Below are 11005 nucleotides of genomic sequence, written 5' to 3'. Positions count from 1 at the left end.
AGATTTTAGGGAAGGACTGACACTTGACACCCTGCTGATTTGCGGAATGTGGAGAGGAAGGTGTCGCGGAGTCTGGCTCCAGCTAGCGCTCTATAAATACACGCACCGGCAGAGATCCTGAGACAGAGAGCTCACAGCACAGACACAGACAGATCCTGAGAGAGAGACAGAGAGCTCACAGCACAGACACAGGCAGATCCTGAGAGAGAGCCAGAGAGCTCACAGCACAGACACAGACAGATCCTGAGAGAGACAGAGAGCTCACAGCACAGACACAGACAGATCCTGAGAGAGCCAGAGAGCTCACAGCACAGACACAGACAGATCCTGAGAGAGAGACAGAGAGCTCACAGCACAGACACAGACAGATCCTGAGAGAGACAGAGAGCTCACAGCACAGACACAGACAGATCCTGAGAGAGACAGAGAGCTCACAGCACAGACACAGACAGATCCTGAGAGAGACAGAGAGCTCACAGCACAGACACAGACACACGGAGAGAGACAGAGAGCTCACAGCACAGACACAGACAGATCCTGAGAGAGAGCCAGAGAGCTCACAGCACAGACACAGACAGATCCTGAGAGAGAGACAGAGAGCTCACAGCACAGACACAGACACACGGAGAGAGACAGCGGTCAATCCACAGAGGAGACCAGGCAGACAAGGATCTCCCAGCAGCAGAGGGCGAGCTCAACCCGCAGACAGGCGGCTGCTAAATGTTTCGCACGACGAATCTCGCTTTGGGTGAGTTCACGAAAGGGCGTTAAAACTCGCAACAACAGTCTGAGTGCAGGATCTGTCCATCCATATAAACACTCTCTCTCTGTCTCTCCCCCTCTCTCTGTCTCCCGCTCTCTCTCTCTCTGGCCCTCTCTCTCTGTCTCTCTCTCTGTCTCCCTCTCTCTCTCTCTCTGTTTCTCTCTCTGTCGCTCTCACTCTGTCTCTCTCTTTCTCTCTCTCTCTCTCTGGCTCTGTCTCTGTCTCTATCTCACCCTCTCTCTTTCTTTCACTCTGTCTCTCTCTCTTTCACTGTCTGACAGAGAGAGACAGAGGGAGAGAGAGAGACAGAGAGGGACAGACAGAGAGAGAGAGACAGAGAGAGATAGACAGAGGGAGAGAGAGAGAGACAGAGAGAGAGACAAAGACAGAGAGAGAGACAGAGAGAGCGAGAGAGACAGAGAGAGAGACAGAGACAGAGACAAAGACAGAGAGAGAGAGACAGAGAGAGGGAGACAAAGAGAGAGAGACAGAGACAAAGACAGAGAGAGAGAGACAGAGAGAGAGAGAGACAGAGAGAGAGAGCGAGACAGAGACAGAGAGAGAGACAGAGAGAGAGAGACAGACAGGCAGAGAGAGAGAGAGAATTGGATGATCTGTCAAAATTGAGATTAGTCCTAGGAGAAGGAGACAGACCATACCTTGGGGCTAAATATGTAACAACATGTCACAACCTGAGGACTGTTTAAAAGTAAGACTGTTTAAAATTAATATTGAACGTACCAAATGAAGTAGAAAGACTGTTTAAAATTAATATTGTTTAAAAGTAATATTGTATATACCCAACAAATGTCAAATCGATTGACACCTACAGAATGTTGGAAAACTGTACCTTTTTGCTATGTAAGCTTTGGCAATATGGTTCTCTGTAAACTTTCATGCCAATAAAGCATTTGAACTGAACTGAACTGAACTGACAGAGAGAGAGAGAGAGACAGAGAGAGAGGCAGAGACAGAGAGAAAGACAGAGACAAAGACAGAGAGAGAGACAGAGAGAGAGAGAGAGAGAGACAGTAGAAAGACTGTTTAAAATTAATATTGTTTAAAAGTAATATTGTATGTACCCAACAAATGTCAAATCGATTGACATCTACAGAATGTTAGAAAACTGTACCTTTTTGCTATGTAAGCTTTGGCAATATGGTTCTCTGTAAACTTTCATGCCAATAAAGCATTTGAATTGAATTGAGAGAGACAGACAGAGAGAGAGACAGAGAGAGAGAGAGAGAGAGACAAAGACAGAGAGAGAGAGACAAAGAGAGAGAGAGACAGAGAGAGAGAGACAGACAGAGAGAGAGAGAGACAGAGAGAGAGAGAGACAGAGAGAGACAGAGAGAGACAGAGAGAGAGAGACAGAGACAGAGAGAGAGACAGAGAGAGAAGAGAGAGAGAGAGAGAGAGACAGACAGAGAGAGAGAGACAGAGACGGAGAGAAAGACAGAGAGAGAGACAGACAGAGAGAGACAGAGAGAGAGAGACAGAGACAGAGACAGAGACAGAGACAAAGACAGAGAGAGAGAGACAGAGAGACAGAGAGAGAGAGACAGAGAGAGAGAGACAGAGAGAGAGAGAGAGGGAGTTCCTGGTTTGCGGCCAGTGTTTTAAGGTGTGTTAAGTGGGTGATGCCCGCTGGTGAAGGCTGCTTGTACTGACCCGGTGCTTTGTGTGTTCTCTCTCTCGCTCCCTCACTGCAGCGATCCTTTGGGTGGTGAGCTCGCTGCTGGTCGGAGGCTATGAATCGGTGCCGGTTGAAGTCGACAGCCTCCTCGGACAGATCTCTGACTACGTGCGGGAGCTGCGGAATAAGACGCATGACCTGCTCGACACATATGTGAGTATCTCGGGCAGGGACCCGGCCCAGAGAAAGGATCCCTCCCCACGGATTGTAGGGCTTCCCCCCCCACCCCCCGCCCCACTCCCCCTCCGTACCTTCACTTCAGGGTGGGGTGAGTGGGATCAAGAGCCCTCAGTGTGCCGAACGCATGCGGTTCACATTATCGAGTGATGAGGCCCGAGGCCTACTCAGCCTGACAGTATGGCGCTCCCTCAGTACTGACCCTCCGACAGTGCGGCACTCCCTCAGCACTGACCCTCCGACAGTGCAGCGCTCCCTCAGTACTGACCCTCCGACAGTGCAGCGCTCCCTCAGTACTGACCCTCCGCTAGTGCAGCGCTCCCTCAGTACTGACCCTCCAACAGTGCAGCACTCCCTCAGCACTGACTCTCTGATAGTGCAGCACTCCCTCAGCACTGACCCTCCGACAGTGCGGTGCTCCCTCAGTACTGCCCTTCCGACAGTGCGGCACTCCCTCAGCACTGACCCTCCGACAGTGCGGCGCTCCTTCAGTACTGCCCCTCCGACAGTGCTGCGCTCCCTCAGTACTGACCCTCCGACAGTGCAGCACTCCCTCAGCACTGACTCTCTGATAGTGCAGCACTCCCTCAGCACTGACCCTCCGACAGTGCGGTGCTCCCTCAGTACTGCCCTTCCGACAGTGCGGCACTCCCTCAGCACTGACCCTCCGACAGTGCGGCGCTCCTTCAGTACTGCCCCTCCGACAGTGCTGCGCTCCCTCAGTACTGACCCTCCGACAGTGCAGCACTCCCTCAGCACTGACCCTCCGACAGTGCAGCGCTCCCTCAACACTGACCCTCTGACAGTGCGGCGCTCCCTCAGTACTGCCCCTCCGACAGCGCGGCGCTCCCTCAGTACTGACCCTCCGACAGTGCGGCGCTCCCTCAGTACTGCCCCTCTGACAGTGCGGCGCTCCCTCAGTACTGCCCCTCTGACAGTGCGGCACTCCCTTAGTACGGCCCCTTCAACAGTGCGGCGCTCCCTCAGTACTGACCCTCCGACAGTGTCACCAAAGTGCCTGGGGGATATTTGGCTATGGGTGACCTCACGTTAGTCCCCCACTCTCCAAATTCCCGGGGCGGTGGAGCACGGTAGGATGGGGACGGGTCGGCCAGTAGATTCTGACTGCACCTCCGGCCTGCTGCCCTCAATCTAACCATTCTGCTTTCCCCTCTTTCTTTCTTTCCAGCGCTTCGACCAAGGGAGCCCGTTCAATGACAGCGGCTTCTCCGCGCAGCAGCTGGAGCTGGCCGGCCTGCCCAGGGCGGCCATCCCTTACCGGGCCTGGAGGATCATGAGCGACGGCGAAAGGCTGCTGAGGAACTTTGAGGCCTACTCCACCTTCCAGGAGTACTTCCAGCTGGTGCAGGACGATCAGTTGGAGCTGCACCCGGGCAAGACCGGCCTGCAGGCCGAGCTGGGCCAGGTCCGGGCAGACCTGGGGCGCCTGGAGGCCCAGCTGGCCTCCCTTCTGGCTGCCCTCAGCCTGGCGACGCCTCCCCCGGGCGAAGATCCCCTCAGCCTGCTGGACTCGGGCTCCAGCCCCTTCCAGAGGAAGCTGCGTGGTTTCCTGGTGTGCCAGGAGTACGGCCTGTGGCTGGCTCGGACTCAGCGCTCCTTGTCACTGCTCAGGAGCAAGATCCGGCCGGTCGAGTGAACTCCCTGAACCTCGACTTCCCTCGGGAGACTCCGGGAATTCCCTACCAACTCCCTCGGGAGACTCCGGGGAATTCCCTACCAACTCCCTCAGGAGACTCCGGGAATTCCCTACCAACTCCCTCGCAATTCTTTCTGGGGTGGGGGGTGGGGTTGGTGTCTTTGGGCATTGGCCGCTCTATGGTAGCCCTCCCCCCCAACCCCTCCTCACCTCCTCCCCACCTTACCCCCCTCCTCACCCTCTCTCCCTTTCCTCATCTCCTCCCCACCTCACCCCCTCCTCGCCCCTCTCCCTCTCCTCACCCCCTCCTCACCCCCTGTCCCACTCCTCACCCCTCTCCCTTCCTTCCCACCTCACCCCATCTCCCCTCCTCACCCCCTCTCCCACTCCTCACCCCCTCTGCCCTCCTTCGCACCTCACCCCCTCACCTCCTCCCCTGCTCACCCTCTCTCTCCCTCACCTCACCCCCCTCTCCCCTCCTTCCCACCTCACCTCCTCCCCTGCTCACCCTCTCTCCCTCACCTCACCCACTCTCCCCTCCTTCCCACCTCACCCCCCCTCACCTCCTCCCCTGCTCACCCTCTCTCCCTCACCTGACCCCCTCTCCCCACTCCTCACCTGCTCACCCCCCTCTCCCCTCCTCCCCTGCTCACCCTCTCTCCCTCACCTGACCCCCTCCTCACCTCCTCCCATGCTCACCCCTCTCTCCCTCACCTCACCCCCTCTCCCCTCCTTCCCACCTCACCCCCCTCACCTCCTCCCCTGCTCACCCTCTCTCCCTCACCTGACCCCCTCTCCCACTCCTCACCTGCTCACCCCCTCTCCCCTCCTCCCCTGCTCACCCTCTCTCCCTCACCTCACCCCCTCCTCACCTCCTCCCCTGCTCACCCTCTCTCCCTCACCTGACCCCCTCTCCCACTCCTCACCTGCTCACCCCCTCTCCCCTCCTCCCCTGCTCACCCTCTCTCCCTCACCTCACCCCCTCCTCACCTCCTCCCCTGCTCACCCTCTCTCCCTCACCTCACCCCCTCTCCCACTCCTCACCTCCTCCCCTGCTCACCCTCTCTCCCCTCACCTCACCCCTCTCCCACTCCTCACCTCCTCTCCTGCTCACCTCTCTCTCCCTCACCTCACCCCCTCTCCCACTCCTCACCTCCTCCCCTGCTCACCCCTCTCTCCCTCACCTCACCCCCTCTCCACTCCTCACCTCCTCTCCTGCTCACCCTCTCTCCCTCACCTCACCCCCTCTCCCACTCCTCACCTCCTCCCCTCCTCCCCTGCTCACCCTCTCTCTCTCACCTCACCCCCTCTCCCACTCCTCACCTCCTCCCCTGCTCACCCTCTCTCCCTCACCTCACCTCTCCCACTCCTCACCTCCTCCCCTGCTCACCCCCTCTCCCACTCCTTCCTTCCTCCGCTCCTCACCCCCTCCTCACCACCTCTCCCCTCCTCCCCTGCACATCCCCTCCTCCCCTGATCACCCCCTCTCCCACTCCTCTCCCGCTCCTCAACCCCTCTCCCATTCCTCACCCTTTATCCCACTCCTCACCCCCATCCCACTCCTCACCCACCTCTCCCCTTCTCCCACTCCTCACCCCCCTCTCCCCCTCTCCCACTCCTTTCCCCCTCTCCTCCCCCTCTCCCCTCACCCCCTCACTCCCCTGCACACCCTCACCCCTCCTCACTCCCTCCTCCCTCCTCACGGGCCAGTCTCCCATGACCAAACTGTAACAGATGTGGAAATGTTCCGGCTGTGTAATGTATATTAAAGTGTGAAAGAGATATTCCAAGTGATGCCTGTTGTGAATATTGCACTGTACATACGGATTATTGTGAATAAAGATCACCAGAATATTTCATATAAACTTCTAGTCAAAGTTTTTACTCTGCATCTCCATTGTAGCACTTGAACTGAGAAAGAGTGTGTGAGAGAGAGAGAGTGTGTGTGTGAGAGAGAAAGTGTGTGAGAGGGAGAGAGTGTGAGAGGGAGAGAGTGTGAGAGAGAGAGAGAGAGTGTGAGAGTGTGTGTGAGAGAGAGTGCAAGAGAGAGAGTGTGCGTGTAAGAGAGAGTGTGTGTGTGAGAGTGTAAGAGAGAGAGAGAGAGAGTGAGTGTGAGAGAGAGTGTGTTTGTAAGAGAGTGTGTGAGTGTGAGAGAGTGTAAGTGAGAGTGCGAGCGAGAGTGCGAGAGAGAAAGTACAAGAGAGAAAGAGAGAGAGTGTGCGTGAGAGTGTGAGAGAATGTGTGACAGAGAGTGTGTGTGAGAGAGAGAGAGTGTGTTTGTGAGAGAGTGTGTATGTGAGAGAGTGTGTATGTGAGAGAGTGTGTATGTGAGAGAGTGTGTATGTGAGAGAGAGTGAGTGTGTGAGAGAGAGTGAGAGTGTGAGAGAGTGAGAGTGTGTGAGAGAGAGAGAGTGAGAGTGTGTGAGAGAGTGAGAGTGTGTATGTGAGAGAGTGTGTGTGTGAGTGTGTGAGAGAGAGAGAGTGTGAGAGAGTGTGAGAGTGTGTGAGAGTGAGAGAGCGAGAGTGTGTATGTGAGAGAGTGTGTATGTGAGAGAGTGTGTGAGAGAGAGTGTGTGTGAGAGAGTGTGTGAGAGAGAGTGTGTGTGAGAGAGAGTGTGTGTGAGAGAGTGTGTGAGAGTGTGTGAGAGAGTGTGTGTGAGAGAGTGTGAGAGAGAGTGTGAGAGTGTGTGTGTGAGAGTGTGTGAGAGAGTGTGCGAGAGAGTGTGAGAGAGAGTGTGTGAGAGAGTGTGTGAGAGAGTGTGTGAGAGGGTGTGTGTGAGAGTGTGTGTGTGAGAGAGTGTGCGAGAGAGTGTGAGAGAGTGTGTGTGAGAGAGTGTGAGAGAGTGTGTGAGAGAGAGTGTGGGTGTGAGAGAGTGTGTGAGAGAGTGTGCGAGAGAGTGTGAGAGAGAGTGTGTGAGAGAGTGTGTGAGAGTGTGTGTGTGAGAGAGTGTGAGAGAGAGTGTGTGTGAGAGAGTGTGAGAGAGTGTGTGAGAGAGTGTGCGAGAGAGTGTGAGAGAGTGTGTGTGAGAGAGTATGTGAGAGAGTGTGTGAGAGAGTGTGTGTGAGAGTGAGAGAGTGTGTGTGTGAGAGAGTGTGTGAGAGAGTGTGCGAGAGAGTGTGAGAGAGAGTGTGTGTGAGAGAGTGTGAGAGGGTGTGTGAGAGAATGTGTGTGAGAGAGTGTGTGTGAGAGAGAGTGTGTGAGAGAGTGTGTGAGAGAGAGTGTGTGAGAGAGAGTGTGAGAGTGTGAGTGAGAGAGAGAGTGTGAGAGAGAGTGTGTGAGAGAGAGAGTGTGTGAGAGAGTGTGTGAGAGAGTGAGAGAGAGTGTGAGAGAGAGAGTGTGTGAGAGAGTGTGTGAGAGAGTGTGTGAGAGAGAGTGTGTGAGAGAGAGAGTGTGAGAGAGTGAGAGAGAGTGTGTGAGAGAGTGTGTGAGAGAGAGAGTGTGTGAGAGAGAGTGTGTGAGAGAGTGTGTGTGAGAGTGTGTGTGTGAGAGAGAGTGTGTGAGAGAGTGTGAGAGAGAGTGTGTGAGAGAGTGTGAGAGAGTGTGAGAGTGTGTGTGAGAGAGTGTGTGTGTGAGAGAGAGTGTGTGAGAGAGTGTGAGAGAGAGTGTGTGTGAGAGAGTGTGTGAGAGTGTGAGAGAGAGTGTGAGAGAGTGTGTGAGAGTGTGAGAGAGAGTGTGTGTGAGAGAGAGTGTGTGAGAGTGTGTGATAGAGTGTGTGAGAGAGTGTGAGAGAGAGAGTGTGAGAGAGTGTGTGTGTGTGAGTATGTGAGAGTGTGTGTGAGAGAGTGTGTGAGAGTGTGTGAGCCTAGAGAGAATAGAATATGCGATCAATGTCTGGCTGGCGAGGTTGAAACAGAAATGCATTTCCTCCTAAAATGCGAAAAATTCAACACATCAAGAAACATATTATTCAACAAGCTAAGCCAAACAACCCCAGATTTCAAGGAATTGGATGATCTGTCAAAATTGAGATTAGTCCTAGGAGAAGGAGACAGACCATACCTTGGGGCCAAATATGTAACAACATGTCACAACCTGAGGACTGTTTAAAATTAAGACTGTTTAAAATTAATATTGAACGTACCAAATGAAGTACAAAGACTGTTTAAAATTAATATTGTTTAAAAGTAATATCGTATGTACCCAACAAATGTCAAATCGATTGACACCTACAGAATGTTGGAAAACTGTACCTTTTTGCTATGTAAGCTTTGGCAATATGGTTCTCTGTAAACTTTCATGCCAATAAAGCATTTTAATTGGAATTGGAATTGTGTGTGAGAGAGAGTGTGTGAGAGAGAGTGTGTGTGAGAGAGTGTGTGTGAGAGAGTGTGTGTGTGAGTATGTGAGAGAGAGTGTGTGAGAGAGAGAGAGTGTGAGAGAGTGTGTGAGAGAGATTGTGTGAGAGAGAGTGTGTGTGTGTATGTGAGAGAGTGTGTGAGAGAGAGTGTGTGAGAGAGTGTGTGTGAGAGAGTGTGTGAGAGAGTGTGTGTGTGAGAGAGTGTGTGTGTGAGTATGTGAGAGAGAGTGTGTGAGAGAGAGAGTGTGAGAGAGTGTGTGAGAGAGTGTGTGTGTGAGAGAGTGTGTGTGTGAGTATGTGAGAGAGAGTGTGTGAGAGAGAGAGTGTGAGAGAGTGTGTGAGAGAGTGTGTGTGTGAGAGAGTGTGTGTGTGAGTATGTGAGAGAGAGTGTGAGAGAGAGTGTGTGAGAGAGAGTGTGAGAGAGTGTGTGAGAGAGAGTGTGTGAGAGAGTGTGTGTGTGTGAGTATGTGAGAGAGTGTGTGAGAGAGAGAGTGTGTGAGAGAGAGTGTGTGAGAGAGTGTGTGAAAACAAAAAATGGGAAAATATTCGCCTGTTTCATCGACTTCAAGAAAGCCTTTGACTCTATATGGCACGAAGGGCTCTATTATAAACTTCTTCAGTGTGGAATAGGGGGCAAAGTCTATGACCTTATTAAATCAATGTATCTGAAAAACAAATGCGGGGTCAAAATTGGAGACAAACGCACCGATTTCTTCACCCAGAGAAGAGGCGTCCGGCAGGGCTGCAATTTGAGCCCGACCCTGTTCAACATATACATAAATGAATTAGCAGACATGCTGGAGCAAAGCGAGTCACCAGGTCTCCGTCTCCTGGATGGAGAAGTGAAGTCCCTGTTCTATGCGGACGACCTGGTTCTGCTGTCTCCCACAGAACAGGGATTACAGCAACAACTAGACCTACTCGACAAATACTGCCAAAATTGGGCTCTAACAGTAAATCTAAAGAAAACCAACATCATGATTTTTCAGAAAAGACCCAGATGTCAGGAAAACAAATACCAGTTTACCCTCAGTGATACCACTATAGGACACACTATGAGCTACACCTACCTTGGTCTAACTATTACAGCATCAGGGAGCTTCAGCATAGCAGTGAATGCACTAAAAGAAAAAGCCCGAAGAGCCCTATATGCAATAAAAAGAAAATTCTACAACATCCAAATCCCAATCAAAATCTGGCTCAAAATTTTTGACAGCATAATCCTGCCCATTGCACTGTACGGTAGTGAAGTATGGGGCCCGCTAAATCACCAAAGCTACACTAAATGGGAAAAACACACAATAGAAGCCCTACATGCAGAATTCTGCCGAAGCATCCTTCGCACCCAAAGAAAAACGCCAACAAATGCATGCAGAGCCGAACTAGGCAGATACCCACTGATAATAAACATCCAAAAACGAGCACTAAACTTCCTAAATCACCTCAAATCTAGCTCCCCAGACACCCTTCATTTCAAAGCCTTTCAGACCCAAGAGCTAAACCCAGAAAAGAGTCCCCTGAGTCAGCTGCTACTGAAATTAAGTACTCAGCCGGACCCTGACCAGCCCCAGACCAACACAGCCGTCCAAACACCAATCCGAGTGAACCAAATCATTAAAAAATGCAAAGAAACCTACCTGGAACATTGGAACAAAATAACCGAAAGCCAAAGCAGATTAGAATGTTACCGGGCCCTAAAAAGAGAATATAAACTGGCAGACTACCTCACGACCATCAGAGACACAAAACAGAGACAGACCCTCACCAGGTACAGACTAAGCGACCACCAACTGGAAATTGAAAAAGGCAGATACAAGAAATCCTGGCAGCCTAGAGAGAATAGAATATGCGATCAATGTCTGGCTGGCGAGGTTGAAACAGAAATGCATTTCCTCCTAAAATGCGAAAAATTCAACACATCAAGAAACATATTATTCAACAAGCTAAGCCAAACAAACCCAGATTTCAAGGAATTGGATGATCTGTCAAAATTGAGATTAGTCCTAGGAGAAGGAGACAGACCATACCTTGGGGCTAAATATGTAACAACATGTCACAACCTGAGGACTGTTTAAAAGTAAGACTGTTTAAAATTAATATTGAACGTACCAAATGAAGTAGAAAGACTGTTTAAAATTAATATTGTTTAAAAGTAATATTGTATATACCCAACAAATGTCAAATCGATTGACACCTACAGAATGTTGGAAAACTGTACCTTTTTGCAATGTAAGCTTTGGCAATATGGTTCTCTGTAAACTTTCATGCCAATAAAGCATTTGAACTGAAAACTGAGTGTGTGTGTGAGAGAGAGAGTGTGTGAGAGCGAGTGTGTGTGAGAGTGTGAGAGTGTGTGAGAGAGAGTGTGTGTGAGAGAGAGAGTGTGTGAGAGAGAGAGTGTGTGAGAGAGAGTG

General features: G+C 51.8%; 2 protein-coding genes across 2 annotated transcripts; both read left to right on the top strand.

The window, feature by feature from the left end:
- Positions 1-47: 47 nt before the first annotated feature.
- LOC147094870 (cardiotrophin-2-like) lies at positions 48-6158 on the top strand. The gene is made up of 3 exons (XM_085974483.1): positions 48-748; positions 2476-2612; positions 3826-6158. Exons 1-3 carry the CDS (start codon positions 721-723, stop codon positions 4291-4293), a joined length of 633 nt encoding a protein of 210 aa, XP_085830609.1. The 5' UTR covers positions 48-720; the 3' UTR covers positions 4294-6158.
- On the top strand, positions 4985-6158 carry LOC147094869 (uncharacterized). Its single transcript, XM_085974482.1, has 2 exons — positions 4985-5219; positions 5284-6158. The coding sequence occupies exons 1-2, from the start codon at positions 4985-4987 to the stop codon at positions 6060-6062; spliced, it is 1014 nt and encodes a 337-aa protein (XP_085830608.1). The 3' UTR covers positions 6063-6158.
- Positions 6159-11005: the final 4847 nt, after the last annotated feature.

This window comes from Somniosus microcephalus, unplaced genomic scaffold (genome assembly GCF_052327205.1).
Source record: "Somniosus microcephalus isolate GS21.2 unplaced genomic scaffold, FLI_Smic_1.0 unresolved_chr1, whole genome shotgun sequence".
Taxonomy (NCBI): domain Eukaryota; kingdom Metazoa; phylum Chordata; class Chondrichthyes; order Squaliformes; family Somniosidae; genus Somniosus; species Somniosus microcephalus.
This window is presented reverse-complemented; position numbering and strand designations above follow the sequence as displayed.

What these genes read in the sequence shown, in the direction of transcription:
- LOC147094870 (XM_085974483.1), top strand. Translation starts at nt 721, where the DNA reads ATGTTTCGCACGACGAATCTCGCTTTGG. An exon ending in CACGACGAATCTCGCTTTGG is followed by an intron (nt 749 to 2,475) that starts GTGAGTTCACGA and finishes CCCTCACTGCAG; the next exon opens with CGATCCTTTGGGTGGTGAGC. An exon ending in ATGACCTGCTCGACACATAT is followed by an intron (nt 2,613 to 3,825) that starts GTGAGTATCTCG and finishes CTTTCTTTCCAG; the next exon opens with CGCTTCGACCAAGGGAGCCC.
- LOC147094869 (XM_085974482.1), top strand. Translation starts at nt 4,985, where the DNA reads ATGCTCACCCCTCTCTCCCTCACCTCACCCCCTCTCCCCTCCTTCCCA. An exon ending in CCCCCTCTCCCACTCCTCAC is followed by an intron (nt 5,220 to 5,283) that starts CTGCTCACCCCC and finishes CCCCCTCCTCAC; the next exon opens with CTCCTCCCCTGCTCACCCTC.